General features: G+C 40.0%; 1 protein-coding gene across 8 annotated transcripts; it reads right to left on the reverse strand.

The window, feature by feature from the left end:
• Positions 1-949: 949 nt before the first annotated feature.
• Positions 950-19,722, reverse strand: lrfn5a (leucine rich repeat and fibronectin type III domain containing 5a). Of its 8 annotated transcripts, XM_078406593.1 has the most exons (5): positions 18,730-19,722; positions 18,054-18,157; positions 15,874-15,976; positions 4,743-6,153; positions 950-3,793 (listed from the first exon to the last, which is right to left on the reverse strand). In XM_078406593.1, exons 4-5 carry the CDS (start codon positions 6,131-6,133, stop codon positions 2,851-2,853), a joined length of 2,334 nt encoding a protein of 777 aa, XP_078262719.1. In that variant the 5' UTR covers positions 6,134-6,153; positions 15,874-15,976; positions 18,054-18,157; positions 18,730-19,722; the 3' UTR covers positions 950-2,850. The 8 variants fall into 8 exon arrangements, with proteins under 8 accessions (XP_078262719.1, XP_078262721.1, XP_078262720.1 ...); XM_078406595.1 differs by lacking the exons at positions 15,874-15,976; positions 18,054-18,157 and adding an exon at positions 9,237-9,334; XM_078406594.1 differs by lacking the exon at positions 18,054-18,157.
• Positions 19,723-22,471: the final 2,749 nt, after the last annotated feature.

Here is a 22,471-nt window from a genome sequence, read left to right on the forward strand (position 1 = left end):
TGGACAGCACCTGTAGTCAGGATTGAACCCGGGTCTCTGGCGCTGTTAGGCAACAAGTCTACCACTGCGCCACTGTTGAAATGCTCCAAGGCCCTTATAAGTAACCACCAGCAGTTCCTTTGAGAGCTCCCTGCTGCTGAATAATTTCAACCGGCCTTCTATTAATGCATAGATTTGGCTATGAATCCAGAGAGGAAATTTCATTAGAGGCCTCACTATGGAAAATATGTTAACAAAATATTTAAAGCACTTTTCTTCGCATTTGGGTCAGCTTTAAATTAGAGTATAATAAGGATACATCTTTTAATTCATCCCTTCAATGAGTTGTATGATTGCACAACCAGAGAGCAGTCCTGAATTACTATACACCGCATTGATGACCCTCGGACTATCCTTGATTGGACTTTGCTGGCTTTACCTTGCACTCAACGTTATTCCCTTATCATGTATCCAAACACTGTAAATGGCCTGATTGTAATCATGTATTGGCGTTCTGCTGACTGGATTGCACGCAACAAAAGCTTTTCACTGTACCTCAGTAGCCATGACAATAAACTAAACTGTATAAACTGACTTCACCCCAAGGTTCAAAATAAATAGAACATTTACTTTTCTTTGCAGAAAAATCGAAAACATATGAACTCCAGATCAATGAAGTGCAAAAGAAAATACATTAAAATACTGAAAATATGGTGAAATCATTTTCTCATAACCACCAGATGTTAGATGACTTTATAGACGGCTGGTCTTCTAAGGTTTTGTTTGAATCACTAGTTCATTTCCTAGGTTTATGTCACCAATAGACAGGACTAATTTCAATGCACAAGGATTTTGTTTGAAAGGCCCCATTGGTCAGCTTAGTCTCTATGACCAGAAGAGTTTGCAAATGCAGAAATTAAGACAGCTTACAAACCAATTTAAATATCTAAAGTTTATTTTCAAAGAGCGAAACACATAGAAACAGGCTATACGTTTTATTGAAATGGGTGCATTTGACAGGGTTGAGTAAACCTTCCTGATAAAATAAAGCCATAAATCTGCTGCATGATTTCAGAAAACACTCTTTGTAAAATCCTTAGATGCATCCTATGTGTTTTATCAGGTTAAGGTCAAGCCATGATATAATGTGTACATCATTTTTTTTTACAAATTGCATATGTTGAAAGGAGTCTAGAAATGAATACCGAATTATAGGAGTGAGCACAACTCAAGGTTGAAACGTCCTTTAACTGGGTCAGTCAGATGTGATCTGGATTGTAACAAGACTTTTGCTAGCCTGTTTGCTTTGCTTGAAAAACGGACGTTCATGTTTTCTTTTCTGAAGAAGTATACTTCCACACGTGAGGAAATATTTACGATTTATAGAGCGAGAGAGAGATGCAGCGTGGAAACAGGCCTGTCCACTCAGTAGCTCTGTGCTGGCCATCAACCACCCACTTGCACTAATCCTACATTCATCCTATGTTTTTTGGTTATTCTTCCCACATCCTTGTCAAGTCCTCCCAGATTCTATCACTCACCTGCACACTTGGGGGCAACTTCCATTGGCCAACTGACCCACATCTTTGGGAGGTGGGAAGAAACCTCGAGGAGACCCACGAGGAGAACCACTCGGTCGGTGGGATAACGTGCAAACTGCACGCTGCCAGCATCAGAAGTCAGGATGGAAACGAGCTCTCTGGTGCCATGAGGCAGTGGCTTCACGAGCTGTGCCACTGTGCTACAAAACCTGGCAGAATTTTTCATGAACACAGTTGGAATTATCCCTGTAATTAAATGGCTCAGAACTATGATCAAGTTTGGCTGGCTGTTAGCTCAGATCACGTCAGTCCATTAAATCTGAAGCGCTGTCTAATTACTCATCTCTACCAGCCGAATAATGATCTTAGCAGTTGGCTTCCTCAATCATCACACTAAAGTAATGTGCTTTGTAAAAATGTCTTTCTATTTGAATGCTTTGTTTGGTGTTAGATTAAATAAATCTGTTTATCAGCTTCTTTGCAGATTTGAGAGTATACAGTGTGCTTTGTGCACTTTTGTGTTAGGATGACTTCCACAAAAATGGCATTGGAATCAGTTGAAACATTTCATTCAATGGTCTTAAAGTGGCTTCTTAGAGTGGCAGTATTTTCATTTAATGGCTCCTTTGAGTGGTCATCGGACTATGAATACTTGATTTAAATGCAAAGATTACATTACCACAACCATTACTTTTTTTCTGATACAGCACTGGCACCCTTGTTATGATAACGGGATAATTTTTGTTTACTTGGTTGGCAATTTGGAGTTATCTCCACCAGAATGGACCAGGCAACCACAATATTCAGGCTCTGCCTAATTGCACATATAACAGCTATTCATTGTACTAACACTGGCCGAGTATACTTATTTAATCCTTTATTGTACACAACATAACAACACAGAGTTGTTTTTATCTGTACAGCATTTGCCTGAAAAGGAAAAGGCATTTACCATTGTCACTGGAAAGAAACATACAGCTCAAATTTTAAAAAATATCTATTTATTACGTAGTCCATAAATAGGCTTTTTTGTTTTCTTTAAGATGCAGGAAACCATATTTCCTTGGCCAAAGGCTTCTGTGAAAATGTTTTCACTTGTTTACCCCATACGCCAGAACCAGACAGCCCATCCTACAAGGAGGACAGGGCCCTGGTGCTGATTCATGCCTTATCATCAGGTCTTTCGTTGCTGCCAATTTCTGTTAAAGAATTGTATGCATGAGAGCCAGTTCATTGCTACCTTGCTGGAAATGCCATCAAACAGAAAGACAAGCATAGAATTCCAAAACTCTTACAAGGCAGTGGCCTTCACTGTAACATACTTCAAACGTCATACAGTGCTTTCCATTATCCACTCCGAGCTCGAGAAGGTGGCTTTCCCACTATCGCCATCAGAGTTTTCCAACTGTAATAACATCCCATTCATGGACATGCTCCTTTTTGACCACAGGCTGCTAATATTTTGTGAGTGAGTATAGCAATGGTACTCTGATAAATCTCCATTGAGTGAGTATCTCCGCTTAGCCCTGCTGGTTTCAGCGGGCAGAGTAAGGTACTTGATGGCCTTGGAGTGTGCTCGTCGAAATGTGGGAGTCTCTTTCAAGGAAACCGGAGGACAGGAGGGCTTGTGTAAAATGGCAGTGCTTTCCCTTTTCTTTTTGGGTAACTCAACGTTGGCATAAGCTTCCACTGATGTCTCAATGCTTGGCTTTGGCCCGGCCTTTCTTTTCAGCTTTTGAGGTGAACTGACACCTGTAGTCCAGTCAGGTGACATGGTGGAGGTAGCGGTGGAGCAGTCCTGGCCCACAACGGAATCCAATGGCTGCGATTTGGCCATACTGGAATCTTTCTGATGCTGCGGGCTTTCTTCATGTCCGATGATGACCTTAGAAGTCGAGTGAGGAAACATTCCTCCGCACATTTGCAGATGAGCTCCATTTGTCTGGGAGTAGACATTACTGACCTTCGTTACCTTGAGCGGGTCATTATTGTTGCACACCTTGTATCGAATCATCAGGATGATAATGAAGACCAGCACGGAGGCCACAATAATCCCACCTATGATAATGATCATGGTTCCTCCTAGGAACTGAGAGGGCATGAAATGGCAGCGGACGTAATCCTCGTCCGTGGTAAACTGTATGCAGCCAACAACCCTTGTAGCCGTCAGAGATGTGATGCCATCATCGTAGATTGCCAAGATGCACAAGTCATACTGTGTTCCTGCAGCTAGGTTGGTTACAAGAAACGTTTTGCTTGTGGAAGGAATCATTCTGAAGGATAATATGTGGACTAATATTAGAACACAGTTAAACAATTTACGTCATCAGCAACTAAGCACTGTATTTACAAGTTTAACGTATATATTTGCAGTTGACTTGTGGCTGATACCTACACTTAGTTACTTTGTCACTTACTCCACCAATCTGCTAATCAAACCCCCATCACCTGTATCCTCCTATCGCTTTCTAGGCTATGTTCAGCCCCCACCTCTCTGTTCCAGCTTTCTCTTCCCTACTACAATCAGTCTGAAGAAGGGTCCTCACCTAAAACATCACCAGTGCATTCACTCCACAGATATTGTGTGAACCATTGCGTTACTCCAGCACTTTGTTTTTCCTACACTTAGTAACTGGGTTGCAGTATCAAATATTATCACTGGCAGATCTCATTAAATCACATTATCAGAATGCCCATTTTCTTCTAAAACAAACTCAAATATAAACAATCTTTGATATACCCAATGCAAAAAGAGACACAAAATGTTCATCTGCATACAAACAAACTGTATGGATAAAAGCTCAATTACTGAGGATGTCACAGTCCAATTGACTTTGAAGTCTTAATCCAAAGTGTCCTTTCAGTTTTATTTAAGCGTCACTGCACAACTGACTATTTGCACATAGCCTTGAATTGAAATTTGTCAACATGCACAGAACAAAGCAAGATTATTTTACAGGATTAAGGATCAATACAGTAATATAAAAGCATATAATATAAAATAATATAAAAGCTTTCCTCTTGCTTGTTCATTGCAGTTCAAAGTAAAAAACATTGCATTAATAATTGACCACATCCTTACAAAAGCTCACATGAAGCTGTAATGTGGCAATGCTTTCACCTCCAGCAATGTAACTCATAAACCACTGCATTAGCAAGATCAATATTTGACTGAGTGACAATGTTCCAATGCACAGTGGAGAAACAGTTGATTTGGCTTACCTGTAAACAAGCGAGTCATCATAAGAGCCATTATACTGAATCTGGAACATACGAATGCCAGGGATATTATGTTGCAAATTAAATTTAATCAGGGCAGAGGACGATGATGTTTCAGCAACAGCCACCCTCTTTTCTGGTTTGGCCTTAGTGTCACTAACACTGTTACTGGTATTCGAGCCAGATTTAGTGGAGGTTGAAATATCTGATGAACCAGGATCAGGCTCGTGAATATGGTTTGTACTGTTGACTAAATGTGGGAGTTTGATTATGTGAAGTTCCACCACAGCAGTGGTTTCTCCAGCTGCATTCGAGGAGATGCAAGTGAAAGTGCCCGTATCTTTGATGGTAGTTATCAGGATGTCTAATGTCCCATTATTGTACAAGGTTGTCCGTGATGAGTTTGAAATGAGCTTGCCTTCTGGTGAACTCCAATGGATGGAGGGATCTGGGTCCCCGATAGCCTTGCACTTCAGCGTTGCCCGCTGCCCTTCCAACACTCTCAGCTCATGTGTGTAACGGGTAATGAGCGGCTGGTCACAGATAAACTCTTCCTCTGGAATCGACCAAAAGTATCGGCCCGTGAGATGGGTAGGTGAGGCACAAGTCTCAAGGTCATCTTCCCTCGAAAGGCGACGCAGCCAGAGAAGCTCACAGTTACAATGCAACGGGTTCCCACCAAAACTTAAGGTGAAGCTTGGTGGGTTCAGGAGTCCCACGGAGACCAAAACCTGAGCTCTGGTGAACAACGGATCAGGAGGGAGCTTCCGCAGTTTATTAGAAGTCATATCCAATCGAGTCAACTTATGTAGGTGGGAGAAGGTCCCCTCATCGATTTGTTCAATCATGTTATGATCCATGCTGAAGGTGTGCAAGTTGACCATCTTTTGCACAGCTTCCCAAGGTATAGATTTTAAGTTATTGTAGGATACATCCAACTCTTCTAGGGACACTAAAATGTCATTAAAAGCTTCAGAGGAAATGTCAATTAGTTGATTGGTATTGATGACAAGATGGTGAAGGTTTGAAAGTCCACTAAATATGTCATTTGTAATCTGGGTTAGTCTGTTGCTGTTCAAGTGCAAAGCCCGTAGATTACGCAAGTCTGCAAATGCTTGCGGTGCCACATAGTTTATTGTATTCCTTGACAGGGTGAGATCAACCAGGCTGGTCATGTTCGCAAAGTCCTTTCTTTTAATGATGGTAATGAAGTTATCTCCCAGACGTAGTTCTACCGTTCTTCTGTCAATGTTTGGTGGAACAAAGAGAAGTCCTTTTTTGGCACAAAGAGTTGCGAGGTTTGGAGACAGATTCTGACAGACACAGCGTTTGGGACAGACCTGTGCCTTCACTGTCATGCCAATTAACAGCAGATAAAAAAACAGTTTTTCCATTGTAAATCAGGGTAACTAGCCTGGAAAAGAAACACATTGTTTATGTGAAGAACCATTAATTATCCATTTGTTAATGCACAATAAATTATCTAGTAGGCTGATGCTCTGTTAGGTCAGGTAATCAAACAGTAGGATACATCTAATTTCCCTTTTAATTTTCTGAATGGTTTGTTCGGAGGATTGGCTATACAATTGACAAATGCAAACTAAAACAATACATTTATTGCCAGGTGGTGTGTGGGAAAGAGTCATCCTTTACTGTATCTGATAAAATTGTGAGATGATTAGATAGGGTAGATCGTCAGAACCTATTTCTCAGAATGGAAATAACAGATTCTAGAGATCTGTCATAGCTTTGTGAAAGGGGCAAAGTTTAAAGGAGACGTGCCAGACAAGTATTTTACACAGATGCCTGGAACACACTGCCAGGGGTAGTGATGGAGGTAGATGTGAAAGTGACATTAACAGACTTTTGGATAGGCACATGGATATGCAGGGAAAGAAGGGATATGGAGGCAGATAAGGGCTGGTCTTTACATCATGTTCAGCATAGACATTGTGGGCTAAAGGTCCTGTTCCTGTGTTATACTGTTCTCTGTCTATCTATGCACCCCACAAGTTGCTTGATCAATAACAAGCTTTTACGGAAGCTTCAAGGCAATTTATCCATACATCACAGAGTCAATGTACTGCAAGGTATAAAGAGTTCCAAAATGGTTTCTGTCAACTAAGTTTCTTAAAATGAAGGCAATAATCTAAAAAGTTTGGAAAATGTAAGTGTATTGTAAATACCACAATGCAATATTGATTAGATCCACACATTTAAGATTTCATGTAGTAGTTACATCTAATCAATTATTAACCTCACTACCTGTAAAAAGAAAAGTAGCGACAGAATAACCGTGACTGACCAATATGGATTCAGTGCAGGCAACAAAATTTAAATTGCTTATTAGAACTAATGATAAAGGTAATTTAATTAATACAGAATGATTTTACTTGCTAGATATAGCTTTCTGCAGTCATTTCTGAAAATTGCTGCAGAATATGACTATGATGAAAGCTGCAACAAACAGAACATTTATTAAAAAGGCAAGACATGTAGACACAATGAACTGCAGATGCTAATTTACAAAAAAATAAGACTTAAAGTGCTGGAGTAACTCAGCGTATCAGGCAGCCTTTCAGGAGAACATGAATAGGCGATGACCCAAAAAAGACAAATTTGCAATTACAATTCCACAGAGCTGCAACAGGATTCTCACAAAAGAGAACATGAGCAAAATTGAGGTGAGAGGTGTGGGACCTTACAGGAATGGGAACAGTGAAAGGATTCTGAGAAATTTGCAAATAATGGGTACCTGTAATCATGGTGAAAGGGATCTTGACATTGGCAAATCTCAGCTTCCAGTACATTGAGAGCAATTCGAAGATCAATAAGCCTTAAGAGTGCAATCCTGGGATCCAGATAGAGTTATAGAATGTTTAAATAGGAGATGCATTCTGATATCAATTGAACTGGGGAAAGAGGTATTTTACTCGAAAAGCTCTTCAGACACAGAAGTGGAGGTAGCTGGGAGTGAATGCCATTATTGACACAACATAGAAGGGTTGTGGGAGATCCAGAAGCAGGAACCAAAAAATATTATCTTCATCTGGGACAGAGTCCCAACTCCTTCTTACTGAGAAAAAAAGACAAAGTGCTGCAGTAACTCAGTGGGTTAGGCAGCATCTCTAGAGAACATGGATAGATGATGTTTCTATCCATCACCTATCCATGTTCTCCAGAGATGCTGCCTGACCTTCTGAGTCACTCCAGCATTTTGTATCTTTTTTTTGTAAAACAGCATCTGCAGTTCCTTTTTTCTACTTCTTCCTTCTTCACTTAATCTCATTCACATCTTTGATTCACCACCTCTCACTTACAAACAATCATTTCCTATTTTTGTTCTGATTTAAGACATTTAGTTCACCGATAATTTTTACTGATTCACACAATCCTTATCAGGCACTAAATTTCACAAAGAAACATATTTTATCTCTGAAACCATAAGAACATGCATTATTTTAGCAATTCCTAAGACATCATTATGTAAAAGAAACCTTGCACTTAATCCCACATTATGCAAGATTTTTTTGGATTCATAAACAGAAATATAATCTCACTTAACAATCTTTAGTGAGAATTAAAATAAAATTGTAAGAAACAGCTGCTTGTAATCACACCTATATTCACCACATAAGTTCTCTAACAAGTTTCTATTCCATAATTTTATTTGGTCATATTTTAAATTAGATCTGCTGAGAAAATCTTTGAAAAATGTGTTTTCAGTTTCCTTCGGGATTTTTAAACAAATAAATAACATTGTAAATCCATAGGGGATGATTTGAAAAATCCTTCTTTATAAATGAATCATGAAATGCTCGTAATCAGTGAAATAGATTTTTTTTTCGTGAAAACACTTTGAGATTAAAAAAAACTATCTAGTTGATAGTTTTTGATAGACAACAGACAATAGGTGCAGGAGTAGGCCATTCGGCCCTTCAAGCCAGCACCATCATTCAATGTGAGCATGGCTGATCATTCTCAATCAGTACCCCGTTCCTGCCTTCTCCCCATACCCCCTGAGCTATATCTAGCTCTCTCTTATTGGCCTCCACTGCCTTCTGAGGCAGAGAATTCCACAGATTTACAACTCTGACAGAAAAAGTTTTTCCTCATCTCCGTTCTAAATGGCCTACCCCTTATTCTTAAACTGTGGCCCCTGGTTCTGGACTCCCCCAACATTGGGAACATGTTTCCTGCCTCTAACATGTCCAACCCCTTAATAATCTTATATGTTTCGATAAGATCCCCTCTCATCCTTCTAAATTCCAGTGTATACAAGCCCAGTCGCTCCAGCCTTTCAACATATGACAGTCCTGCTGTTCCGGGAACCGCTGGCTCGAAGGACCAAATGGCCTCCTCCTGCACCTATTTTCTATGTTTCTAGTATTAGTTTTAATTTTTCAGAAAAACCTTTGGTGATATTCGTATTTCAAAAATCTAAAAAAATAAATAAGGAAACTTAATTCAAGGCAAATATTTATTTTCACACTTAACTTTCCATTAAATGCCATCTGCAAATTTAAAAAAAACTGAACTGAGAACATTTGAAATTATTTTCTTTTCAAATGGTTTTAATCATCAATGGGTTCATTCTGTGAAAAAAAACACATGTTAGAATAAATTCTCTTTATAACTGTCATTTATGATTTCCATAATTAATGTTTAAATAGCTATTCCAATATAAGCTATTATGCAGAAATCTGTGTAGAAACTTTATGTAGAAACATTATGTAGAAATCTTGACCAAAAAAGCAAGTTAAACCAAAATGTGGCAAATTGTGTGCAATTATAAATGATTACCAAATTATATTAATAGCATTGCAAACTCACATTGGCTTTGGTGATAGTTTGAAGGAAAATTAGCACAATCTGCCATAAAACAGAATGTTTGCTTTAGCTATAGGAAATATTGCATTATAAAAGTCATGACACCACATTTTTGTTACATCCTTATTACCTCCAAAAGAATAGATATCTGTGCAGAATTGTCATCAATCATAGAAACATAGAATCAATTGGTAAATTTAAAGTTATTACTCAGGAATAGAAAATATTAAATAGTATAAATATAATTGGATTTAATATGAAAAAAAGTATGGTGAAATATAATCACAATTGTTAATATTCATTATTCTTATAACTTTTCTTGCATTATAACTAGTAATGTGATGATTTCAAAAATATGCAGCAGCCAAAAGCAGTTGAATACTGCAGAACAGCTCAATAGCAATCGCAGAGGAACCCACCAGGATTGCTAACAGCAAAGTAAAAGGTGGTAAGTTTATTAGTGTTACATTTAATATTTTTCATAACCATGATCATAGATTAAGAGATGGAAAAGGTTATATTCAACAAGAGGAACACTGGTCTGTCAAACTCTGCTTAGATGAATCAGACAGGAGTGTGCAAAAAACAAACAGAATTTGATCAGAATATTAGTTTTGAAACCTAACTGAATCAAATTAATGAGTACGAGGAAAGATAGAACTGAGGGAGCCTGCTTCCATCAAGTAATTTAAATCTAATTTCTATTATTTTCTTAAATAAGCTGCCAGTCTCATTTTGGTTTTGCATATTTATTGTTACTTAAAATTAGGCTCAGACTTCTAATATTCTTATACTTCAAAGCAATTACAATATAAATTGCAATGATTAAATTAAATTGAAAATCAATCTGAATCAGAACTAGATTTGGTTTATATCAATTAAATTAAAAGCACAAAATACACTAGTTATTGATCAGATCTTTCTTCTGTCTTGTGTTTAATGGTTCAGAAATTATCCACGCATTCACTATTGTTCTCTATTTGTTCCAAATGTTATGACATACTGATTTATCATAACTATTTTGCGTTCTAATTTGGTATCTTAAAAGTAATTTGCATTCTGTCAAATGTTGGATAAATTACATTTATTCATCAAGATTGCTGCTTGATAAATTTATTTCATAGTGCTGGACATTCCCTAATTATGATGTATAAGCTAAAACATAGACAGATATCACAGATCAAATAACATATAACAAACATATAACAACTACAGCATGGAAACAGGCCTGTCCGGCCCTACCAGTCCACGCCGACCATTCTCCCTGACCTAGTCTCATCTACCTGCACTCAGACCATAACCCTCCAATCCCCTCCTATCCATATACCTATCCAATTTACTCTTAAATAATAAAATCGAGCCAGCCTCCACCACTTCCACCGGAAGCCCATTCCATACAGCCACAACCCTCTGAGTAAAGAAGTTCCCCCTCATGTTACCCCTAAACCTTTGTCCCTCAATTCTGAAGCTATGTCCCCTTGTTGGAATCTTCCCCACTCTCAAAGGGAAAAGCCTACCCACGTCAACTCTGTCCGTCCCTCTCAACATTTTAAAAACCTCTATCAAGTCCCCCCTCAACCTTCTACGCTCCAAAGAATAAAGACCCAACCTGTTCAACCTCTCTCTGTAGCCTAAGTGCTGAAACCCAGGCAACATTCTAGTAAATCTCCTCTGTACCCTCTCCATTTTGTCGACATCCTTCCTATAATTTGGCGACCAGAACTGCACACCATACTCCAGATTTGGCCTCACCAATGCCCTGTACAATTTCAACATTACATCCCAACTTCTATACTCGATGCTCTGATTTATAAAGGCAAGCATACCAAACACCTTCTTCACCACCCTATCCACATGCGATTCCACCTTCAGGGAACAATGCACAGTTATTCCCAGATCCCTCTGTTCCACTGCATTCCTCAATTCCCTACCATTTACCCTGTACGTCCTATTTTGATTTGTCCTACCAAAATGCAGCACCTCACACTTATCAGCATTAAACTCCATCTGCCATCTTTCAGCCCACCCTTCCAAAAGGCCCAAGTCTCTCTGTAGACTTTGAAAATCTACCTCACTATCAACTACTCCACCTATCTTAGTATCATCTGCATATTTACTAATCCAATTTGCCACACCATCATCCAGATCATTAATGTAAATGACAAACAACAGTGGACCCAACACAGATCCTTGGGGCACTCCACTAGACACTGGCCTCCAACCTGACATACAATTGTCAACCGTTACCCTCTGGTATCTCCCATTCAGCCATTGTTGAATCCATCTTGCAACCTCACTATTAATACCCAATGATTTAACCTTCTTAATCAACCTTCCATGTGGAACCTTGTCAAATGCCTTACTGAAGTCCATATAGACAACATCCACAGCCTTGCCCTTATCAATTTCCCTGGTAACCTCTTCAAAAAATTCAAGAAGATTAGTCAAACATGACCTTCCAGGCACAAATCCATGTTGACTGTTTCTAATCAGGCCTTGATTATCCAAATAATTATATATATTGTCCCTAAGTATCTTTTCCATTAATTTTCCCACCACAGACGTCAAACTAATGGGTCTATAATTGCTAGGTTTACTTTTAGAACCTTTTTTAAACAAAGGCACAACATGCGCAATGCGCCAATCTTCCGGCACCATCCCTGTTTCTAATGACGTTTGAAATATTTCCGTCATAGCCCCTGCTATTTCTGCACTAACTTCCCTCAATGTCCTAGGGAATATCCTATCAGGACCTGGAGACTTATCCACTTTTATATTCTTCAAAAGTGTCCATACCTCCTCTTCTTTAATCCTCCTAATTTCCATCACTACTCTACTTGTTTCGCTTACCTCACATAATTCAATATCCTTCTCCTCGGTAAATACCAAAGAAAAGAAATTGTTTAATACCTCCCCCATTTCTTCCGGCTCAGCACATAGCTGTCCACTCTGACTCTCTAATGGACCAATTTTATCCCTCACTATCCTTTTGCTATTGACATATCAGTAGAACCCCTTGGGGTTTACTTTTACATTACTTGCCAAAGCAGCCTCATATCTTTTTTTCGCTTTTCTAATTTCCTTTTTAAGATTCCTTTTACATTCTTTATATTCCTCAAGAACCTCATTTACTCCCTGCCGCTTATATTTATTGTATATCTCCCTCTTTTTCCGAACCAAGTGTCCAATTTCCCTGGAAAACCATGGCTCTTTCAAATTATTATTCTTTCCTTTCCACCGAACAGGGACATAAAGACTCTGTACTCTCAAAATTTCACCTTTAAATATCCTCCATTTCTCTATTATATCCTTTTCATAAAACAACAATTTCCATTTCACTCCTTTTAAATCCTTTCTCATCTCCTCAAAATTAGCCTTTCTCCAATCCAAAATCTCAACCCTTGGTCCAGATTTGACCTTCTCCATAATGATATTGAAACTAATGGCATTATGATCACTAGACCCAAAGTGCTCCTCAACACATACCTCCGTCACCTGACCCATCTCATTTCCTAACAGGAGGTCCAACACTGCCCCTTCTCTGGTAGGCACCTCTACGTATTGCTGCAAAAAACTATCCTGCACACATTTTACAAACTCCAAACCATCCAGCCCTTTAACAGAATGTGATTCCCAGTCTATATACGGAAAATTGAAATCACCCACAATCACCACTCTGTGCTTACTACTAATATCTGCTATCTCCTTACATATTTGCTCTTCCAATTCTCGTTCCCTATTTGGCGGTCTATAATACACCCCTATAAGTGTTGCTAAACCTTTCTCATTTCTGAGTTCCACCCAAACAGCCTCCTTAATCGAGCCTTCTAGTCTGTCCTGCCAAAGCACTGCTGTGATATCCTCCCTGACAAGCAATGCAACACCCCCACCTCTTGCCCCTCCGATTCTATCACATCTGAAACAATGAAATCCTGGAATATTTAATTGCCAATCGCAACCCTCCTGCAACCATGTTTCACTGATCGCCACAACATCATACTTCCAGATGTCAATCCAGGCTCTAAGCTCATCCACCTTTCTTACAATGCTCCTAGCATTAAAATATACACATTTAAGGGACCCATCATTTCTTATTCTCAGTTTATTTCTTTTCCCTTCTTTCTCTCCTACATATTGGGTCTGAGTGTTTCCCTTTTCTGCCTCCTGCCTCACACTCTGCCTATTAGCTATCTGTGTTTGAGTCCCTCCCCCCAATGCTGAGAAGAATCAGTTCAGGTGGGAAGATATGGAATCACACCATCTAAAGTACTGCCACTAAATGCAAGCCCCACGATAGATCTGTTGGGAGATTTTGTACAGTGATATGCTTATCAAAGGCAATGTGTGTCTGGTTTCCATCTGCATACAAGTATGTGAAAAAAAGTATGATTCCTCAAAAGACAATGATTCACACCCTGAATTATAAAAACACTTAAAATTAGAATGAATTTGAAAGTGGAAAAGATGCAGTCAAGGATTGTTGGTTTTATTTTTGATTTCTGCCTTGAATCAATATGAAATAAAATGTAGCAATCAAAATTATTTACAATGGGACTTCCTTGCATATATTCAAAATACTACCAAGCATGCAAAATACATTCAGCATTTCTCTGCCATTTATTTGTGACCGTTAGGAATTGATGGAATACATTTAATATTGCTGAATTTTTCCAAGATTTCAGGTGCTAATGTCTCGCTATGTTTTTTGTTTGCTTTCTGCTCCATCTTCTTAGATTTATTTTACAGTAATAAAGCATATTACTGTTGATTAACATGTTTGGTGACCTTAATTTGCATAGATCAAAATCGACATCTTTGACTTTTGTTTCATTTGGACGGATGATAGTGACACTAAATTTAATTATCTCCATTCTCAAAAACCCAGAAAAATTAAAAAGGCAACCAAAGTGGAAAATTAACTGAAATTCACCACCATATGAACATAAACACTTGTGTGCGTGTGCTTTTTTCTGATTTAACATGCTAAATTTACAAGTTAAAAAATCAAGAAAAGTTTAAAAAGATCATTACAATGACGATGAGGAATTTTTCATTATTCTTGAAAATACTTAAAATGCTTTAACAATTTTAATAACTTAAAATAACCTTAAAAATTGTGTATTATTAGATATTCCAGGAGGTTAAAATCGACCAATATGTTGCTTCAAATGATCGTACCAATGATCTGATATGTAGCACACTGTGAGTTACGCAATAGGTAAGGAACAATGGGCATGTAAATGCTTTCCACCATTCACGAAATTTGGAAGCACCCATTCAGTACACGTGGTAGCTCTGTGAGAGTAAGAATCCTCAACACACTTATGTCATTTTACATGCACATGGCCCAATTATTCTTTAGCACATATTTGTATGTATTTTAGAATTGTTGTGAGTCCTTCAAACATATATACATGAAAATGTATTCTAACATTGGAAAAATTCACAGAATGATTCATTGAGTGCAGGAAGCTTCCAATATCACATTTAACATTGCCAGATAATTGGAACATTTCGTTTGTTTAAAAGATCTATCCCTGAACCAGCTCAGGATAAATGAATACTCTGGCTGAAAAGATAGTGTTGAAAGAAATATAGTAAGAACAAGCTCTTAGATGCTAATGCAAGCTAATTTATATTCATACACATACTTATGAACTAGTTTGCATTTGCATCCAATTTCTCTGTGGTCATATGTTCCAACCTTAAGCATCCAACGATAATGCTGACATTTGAGACCTCTTTAGTAATGTAATCTTTTCAGGATGGCACTGCTGCACATTTCTCGATGTCAGTGACTAATGTGTGGTTGCTAACTGGTTGTGCACAAATTCTCATCTCAATGATAAATGCTGAGCAGGTTCGTGCCTTGACCAGTGCTCCAATTAAGTTCAAGTTCCTATTCCTTGATATATTTTAAAGTACCACGGTCATTCAGAAAGGAAAGAAGGAGATGTGCGGGGCAGGTTTTATTTTACACAGAGAGTTGCAGGTGCCTTGAACACACCACCATTGGGTGGTGGAGCCAGATACAATAGTAGTGTTTAGGAGGCTTTAAGTATGCACATGGATATGCTGGGAGTAGCGGGACATGGATCATCTACAGGCAGAGGATATTAGTTTATCTAGGCATCATGGTTGTTGTAGGCATTGTGGCCAGAAGGACCTATTTTATGGATCTCAAATGGTCTGGGGGCAGGGGGGGGGGAGGGGATTCAACTGCCATGTAGATATCAAACGTTCAATACAATGGCCCTCTGGTGCACTAAAGTACGACCTGAAAAATGCATATGTTGATAGTTACTTTATAGAAAATAGTTTCATATTTGCGCAATTCATGTAGCTCTTTTCCTCCAGTTGTGGCTGGACAGGGGTGTTCAGTGTAGTTGCATCACCAAGAGCCAAACCTGTGAATATTAAACACTTACATTTGTAATTCTGTGGAATTGTTTTCACAATAGCATCTTAGACTTGCTTCTGCACTGAATACAAACAAAAACCTCACCGATCTGCATGCAGCTGATACATTTCATTCACTTTGGATTTATACTGGAAATGTGACAATCCATGCCAAGCTGTCACCTTACATCATCTTATTCAATGATGGTGCTTGTTCTGAAACACCAGTCACCACAGAAATGCCGTCACAATTTACATAAGATATTGAACAGTACAGCACAAGAACAGGCCCTTCCACTCACAATATGCTGAACATGATGCCAACTCTTATCTGCCTGCTCATGATCCATATCCCTCCATATTCAATTCTTTTGAATCTGCCATTTAAAAAAAAAACATGCAAGGCCTGACAACATTTAAAAGATTATATCTGTATCAGACTCGGGATAGTTCAGACTGGGGCAAAAAAAATACCACTTTGTGGTTATAAGATAGCCCAACATAGTTGAAGAATAAAGAAGACTGTTTTTTGTTACAATGCCCGTCGATATTTATGTTGCCCCCTTTGGAATAATTAAAATGCGATTTGCAATTTGGGTGCCACCATCCAAATACCATAGATACATTGTCACCTTTTAAGGTTCCTGCAGTGTTGGTCTTGTCTCATTTTAGTCCTATGACGGTTCACTGTCGCTGCCCTTCATCTTGCAGTGGAGGTAACATAACTTGTATTGTAGCACCACCAGACAGCGATGCCTGATGTACAGTTATGTTGCCCGTTGCTATCAACAACCATAGAATGTTTCAACACGCAGCCAGTAAGTATTGACAGAGTCAGAGAACGCAGCAAATGACTCATTAACTAAGAGTTAAATGTTACATTTGAATGAGAACTATTTTCCAAGCTGGGAAATATCGTTCTTGTCACCCCATATCTTCAGCTACAAAAAATGAGCCCTTCAACAAAAAAAAAAGACTGCATCGACTCAGTATTGGAAGGTCCATGCCAAATGAGCATTAGAGCTTTAAATAATTCAGGTGCAACAATATGGCATTTAACATTTATGAGGCCGATCCAAAAGCAATTGATCTTTGCTAACCTCTGGAAGCATCGCTGGGCCATATTAGCAAAGATCATCAGCTGGGACACAGAAGAAGTAAATTAACACCATAACTTGTCCAAAGAGACAGAAGTACCTTGTTAACCCCCCGTAGGTCGAGGCAATCAGCAATTAGGTAATGCCCACCATCAAAACAAAACGTGCATCTCACATACCGGGAGAAAGAAAGGGACAGATTCTTAATAGTGAACAATTGATTTAATGGTAATGCATTTTCCTATAAATATACGTATGATGTTTATCCCCCTTTCCATCCCTCTCTCTCTTTCACTCTTCCCTCCCTTCCCTCCTCTCTCCCTCCCCTCCTCTCTCCCTCCCCTCCTCTCTCCCTCCCCTCCTCTCTCCCTCCCCTCCTCTCTCCCTCCCCTCCTCTCTCCCTCGAGGGAGAGAGAGAGAGAGAGACAAGCCAAATAAACGTTGGAGCATACCACCATAAAGAGAAATTGGACGCAAATGCAAACTAATTTACATCCATTCATTCTTCAACGTGTTCGGTTTTTATTTATTTTACCACTACCTTTTCGGCCAGTTGATTCTTTTATACTGAGCTGGTTCAGAGATAAATCTCTTAAACAGACCATATAGGCTGCTTAAACGATCTATATATCGTCTCTCTAGCGATCTTCGTTTAATCGGGTTCCTTATCGCAAGGAGGCTTCTTAGTTATCGAAAAGCATTTGATTGCATGAAATGCTACCTGCATAAACTCCAGTGAAAAAACCGACCCACGTACATTTGATGGAAGAAACTTCAAAACATGCCTTCACGTAAATACTTCACCCCCTTCTTTCTTGCAGCATCGCCCGCAAACATGTGTGCCCCGGTATGGAAGTGGATTTCACTGCCCCATATACCAGTGCACCCAGCACACTGCACTACAATCAACTGCGGCTTATTATTATGTTGCTTTCACACACACACACACCTCAAATCGTTTGTGGAAAGGTGATAATGGTATTCTTACCTTCGGCACTGCAGATTTAGTTTTCCGCGCCTTTGCCTATAACAGTCCTTCCCGGTACGGTCTCCCTGTTCAGTGCCTTTATCTTCTATGCCTAACCCAGGCAACTGAGGAAAGGTAATAGAAACCGTTCGTTCTCAATTGTAACAGGGCAGGGGAGCTGATAAAGAGCGGCTAACAGTTCACCTCTGCACCGTTTTGCAAATAGTCTCCAGTGAAAAGCATAAGGGTGATCCGTCGAGAAAAACCCGTTTTCAATTGAATTTCCTTCGAGCGACTCGCATCCACCCAGCGAGTCCCAACCTGCCAAACGCAGTCCGCCAGTAGCATTGTTTAGCGGCTGGGGCACTTAGGGAACATTCTGCGCCGTGTGTTAGTTAACACACTCCATCCCACACCCTTACTGGAAGACTGACCTTGCGATGTACCTGTTCCAAGTTACTAGCTAGCGGTGGAGATAGCTTGCCTTCCCCTTTGCAATGCAGCACGGAGCACCTTGAATAGTATTAACTACCCAAACACGATGCAATGAAACAACAACAACAACAACAAATAAAAAATAGAACCATCGATTCTCCGGGAATTGAACCCCGGTGACGCTACTTGCTCGATAACACAATAACAAATACACATCATAAATAAAATCACCAATGACAAAAGCGTGAACAGCCAGAGTTACCTTTAAGGACGAACATCAGCCCTGTCCAGTAAGTTGTGGACCAGGGTAACGGTGTGCCTTTTTTTATCACCTATTTCCCATCTCCACAAGTCAGTTCAAATGTACAGCATTTACACGATGCACAGCTTTCCGTAGCGATTTGCTCCAACGGGGCCATTTTTCAGAAAGGCGAAAAGATCACCATCCATGTGCAAGGAAGGGGAGGGGGTGGGGGGGGGGGGGGGAAATGCCTTCAATTCAGAGATTTGCACACGCATCCTCGCATTTAAACTTCACAATGCACATTTCTCCGTCCGCGAACAGCACAGCCGTGCTCCTCTGGTCCATCCAGCGCCGATGTGGCCGCCCAGCTGTACACAGGGAGGGGGGAGCGGGCACAGAGAGCAGCAAGCTTCCCCTCCGCATTAACCAACAAGCGGCGTTATTAGCTGAGCGAACGTCTCCGCAGTGAGAGCGATCAAGTGGCTGAGATGAGATGAGCAAGTCAGATCAGATCTCAGCGAGCACCGCGCCGCTCTACCTGGCAATGCTACCTGCTCCAAACACGCTGACTAGATTGTCAGGGTACACGAGTGCCACGTTATCTGCCACCCCTCCCTCTCTCTTTGCCTCGGGTGAGGGTGGATTTTAGCAAGACTTCTCCGGAGAAGTAACGGGGAGGTTTGGCGTTACCATCAATGTTATACTACCCCCCACTCCCCCCCCCCCCACCCACCCCCCTTACATTTCATACAAACAGCAATGAAACACAAAGCTAGGGCACGACATGCCATAACTATGTGCCCTCAGGGGTAGTAGGTATGAGGGCTTGTACCAACAGACAGTGGCATCTCGTCAAGCCTTGCTTGCAAGGGTGGGTTCAATCTTGTACAAGGAATGCAAGCACAAAACGAGAATGCTTGCATCCAGAGTAATCCTGGCAGGCCGGGAGGCGGAGGGAGTGGTAGAGGATCTTTTGTCAAGGCTGCTGCCAGCTGCTGCCTGCCACTCAGGGTGGGGGTGGGTTGGGGGGGGGGGGGGGGGGGGGCTTGTCAAGAAATGCTGCCGAATTTAGGGCTTTTTTTATTTTGGTTTTCTCTTTAGGATCAGAGAGGCTGGGGGAGAAAAGATGTAGCAGAATTTAGAATGGGGCGACAAGGACAGGTCCCAGTGGGGGAAACAGTTTTGCAAAGAATGGACTCACACGTGAATAGACAGTGTCCCTTCCTGGGATGCTGCAGAGTTGGGATTCTGCGGAAAAGCTTTGACATGATTTAAGGCGCGGGAGCATGACCCTTGTGGCGAAAGAAGTCCTCTTTAATTATCCGAAGATGTTGGAATACGGAATGACCCAGTTCTTGCGAGGCGCCTTCGGTTCCCCTGAAGAGGCGGTCAGATTAAACCCAACCGATGGCTGGATTGCAGGGGCATTCCTCCCCCGTTGAAAACATTGTGGTTGCAGGTGTCGCTGAAAGCAGAAACAACAAGCTGCAAGAGATGACAGATTGGTTTCCCACATCAATTACACTCTGGATAGAGTACAGCCTCTCCTTTTTCAACAGAGAGCAACCGAGGAATCCGCCTGGAAACCAAGAGCTGGCAGTACCAGACTGCTTACCGGAAAAGATCGATGCATTAATATAAGCTGTTTCTCTTCTTCTAAGGGGGGCCCTCATAAGTGCCGTATCAAATACTCTATGATTGAGAAAACGCTTACCTTCAAATGTGGCCTAATTGTTAAATCCCTTGTTTCCGTCATTTGCAGATTAATTAGGATTACCTTAAAGGCTGATTTGTCTCTGTTGAAAGACTTGGACATGGGGCATTAGGTCATCCTAATTATGTCTCAGTGTTGTGGTACACCGAAAGAGCATTTAACTAATATCGGTTTCAGATTTCATTAATCCTCGGATGTTTTTCCGTAGTGTTGCTTTTGCTTATTTGCATGCACTTCTGCTTACAAATATGCCTCGGATTTCTGAGAATCCATTCCCTATACCGCCGTCTCTATCGTTTCCCTTTCCCCCGACTCTCAGTCTGAAGAAGGGTCTCGACCCGAAACGTCACCTATTCCTTTTCTCCAGAGATGCTGTCTGTCCCGCTGAGTACTCCAGCTTTTTGCGACTATCTTCATTTTCTTGAAAATGAGCTACCCGCCTTATATTACAACTTGACCCACCATTCTAAATTGTGTTTCTCATCTGAATGTCATTGATTATTTAACGGACAGGTTGGCTCAGTGCTTCAATACTCCTCAGTCAACAATATTAACATTCTTTAAAGCACCTTTCCAATTTTGTTCTCACTCTGTAAGATTCTAAATTCATTTAATTTCCTTTTTAAACAGGTTTCTGATATAGCCGTACTATATAAATGTTTAATCTACTGGTCCTGTAAATTGCTAACATCTCTTTAGAACAATTAACTATTAAATTAGAATGTAACAAAAGACCTGGGTAAATTTGTGCTGAGATTTTGCATGCACGTATATATTTATGAAAAATGCATGCAAAAGCTCAGCACAAATATAAATATATATATACATATATATATAATAGGTTGGAAAGAACTGCAGATGCTAGTTTAAGTCAGAGGTAGACACAAAATGCTGGAGTAACTCAGCGGGTCAGGCAGCATCTCTGGAGAGAAGCATCTCTGAAGGGTGACGTTTCGGGTCGAGACCCTTCAATAATAAATAACAGAATCCTATTACTAGCTTTTGGCTAAGATGACCAACTATAGTCAATTAGGAAACTGCACCTCCAAGTACATTAAAGGAGTACTGAAGAAGGGTCGCGACCCAAAACATCACCCATTCCTTCTCTCCAGAGATGCAGCCTGACCTGCTGAGTTACTCCAGCATTTTGTGTCTACCTACACATATATATGTATATATATTTGTGCTGAGAATTTTCATATATATATATATATATATGTGATGTACATAAACAACATCATTCATTACTCCATGATATTTTATATACTTTGCACTGCATGCCTCTGTTGTATTTGCATTGACTCCAAAGATCTTGTAAATCTGAAAAAAATATCAAAATTCCGATTAAAGCAGGGCTTTTTCAGGGACCTGGACTTTCGATAATAATAATTCATGCATATGATAAATAACATATATCGAGCTAGATAGATTTTGTTTACAGCAGGGCAACAAAGGGACTAAAATAATTTGAATAACATCATGTTAACATAGTTATCATTAAAATTGCAGTCTGAAGAAAGGTCCCAACTGGAAATGTTGCCTGTCCATTCCCTCCACTGATGCTGGCTGGCCCACTGAGTTACTCCAGCACCTTGTGTTTTGCTCATCTGTAGAATACTATTTTTCTGGCCTACTGAGCAATACATTAATGTTCATTCCCAAAGATGATTTAAAAACACAAATAGGAACTTTTGTAGTTCTTATAATGATCGCATATTTTTTGTCGAGGTGAAGGGAAAACAAGCATGGAAATAAATAGCCTCAGATTAAGTGGCCTGCAGCCCATTTGGGCCTTGATCTCAGCAATCACCCTGATAATAGTGAGCAAGAACTGCATTCTTTAACTGGTAAGATGGGGGAGCTGTTGCATCACATTGAAAGCTCTTCAGAAATTTTACACTACACCGAAGACAAAAACATGGTACGCTGTCTTAGTTCAACCAGTAACATGATTTGTTTTTATGATACAACGATGATTGGAGGCTATTGTTGTCTGGATTTTAAGTAAAAGAACCGTAATCCATTGACTCTTGTAAATAGAGTGTT

The sequence above is a fragment of the Rhinoraja longicauda genome, chromosome 10 (assembly GCF_053455715.1).
Source record: "Rhinoraja longicauda isolate Sanriku21f chromosome 10, sRhiLon1.1, whole genome shotgun sequence".
Lineage (NCBI taxonomy): Eukaryota > Metazoa > Chordata > Chondrichthyes > Rajiformes > Arhynchobatidae > Rhinoraja > Rhinoraja longicauda.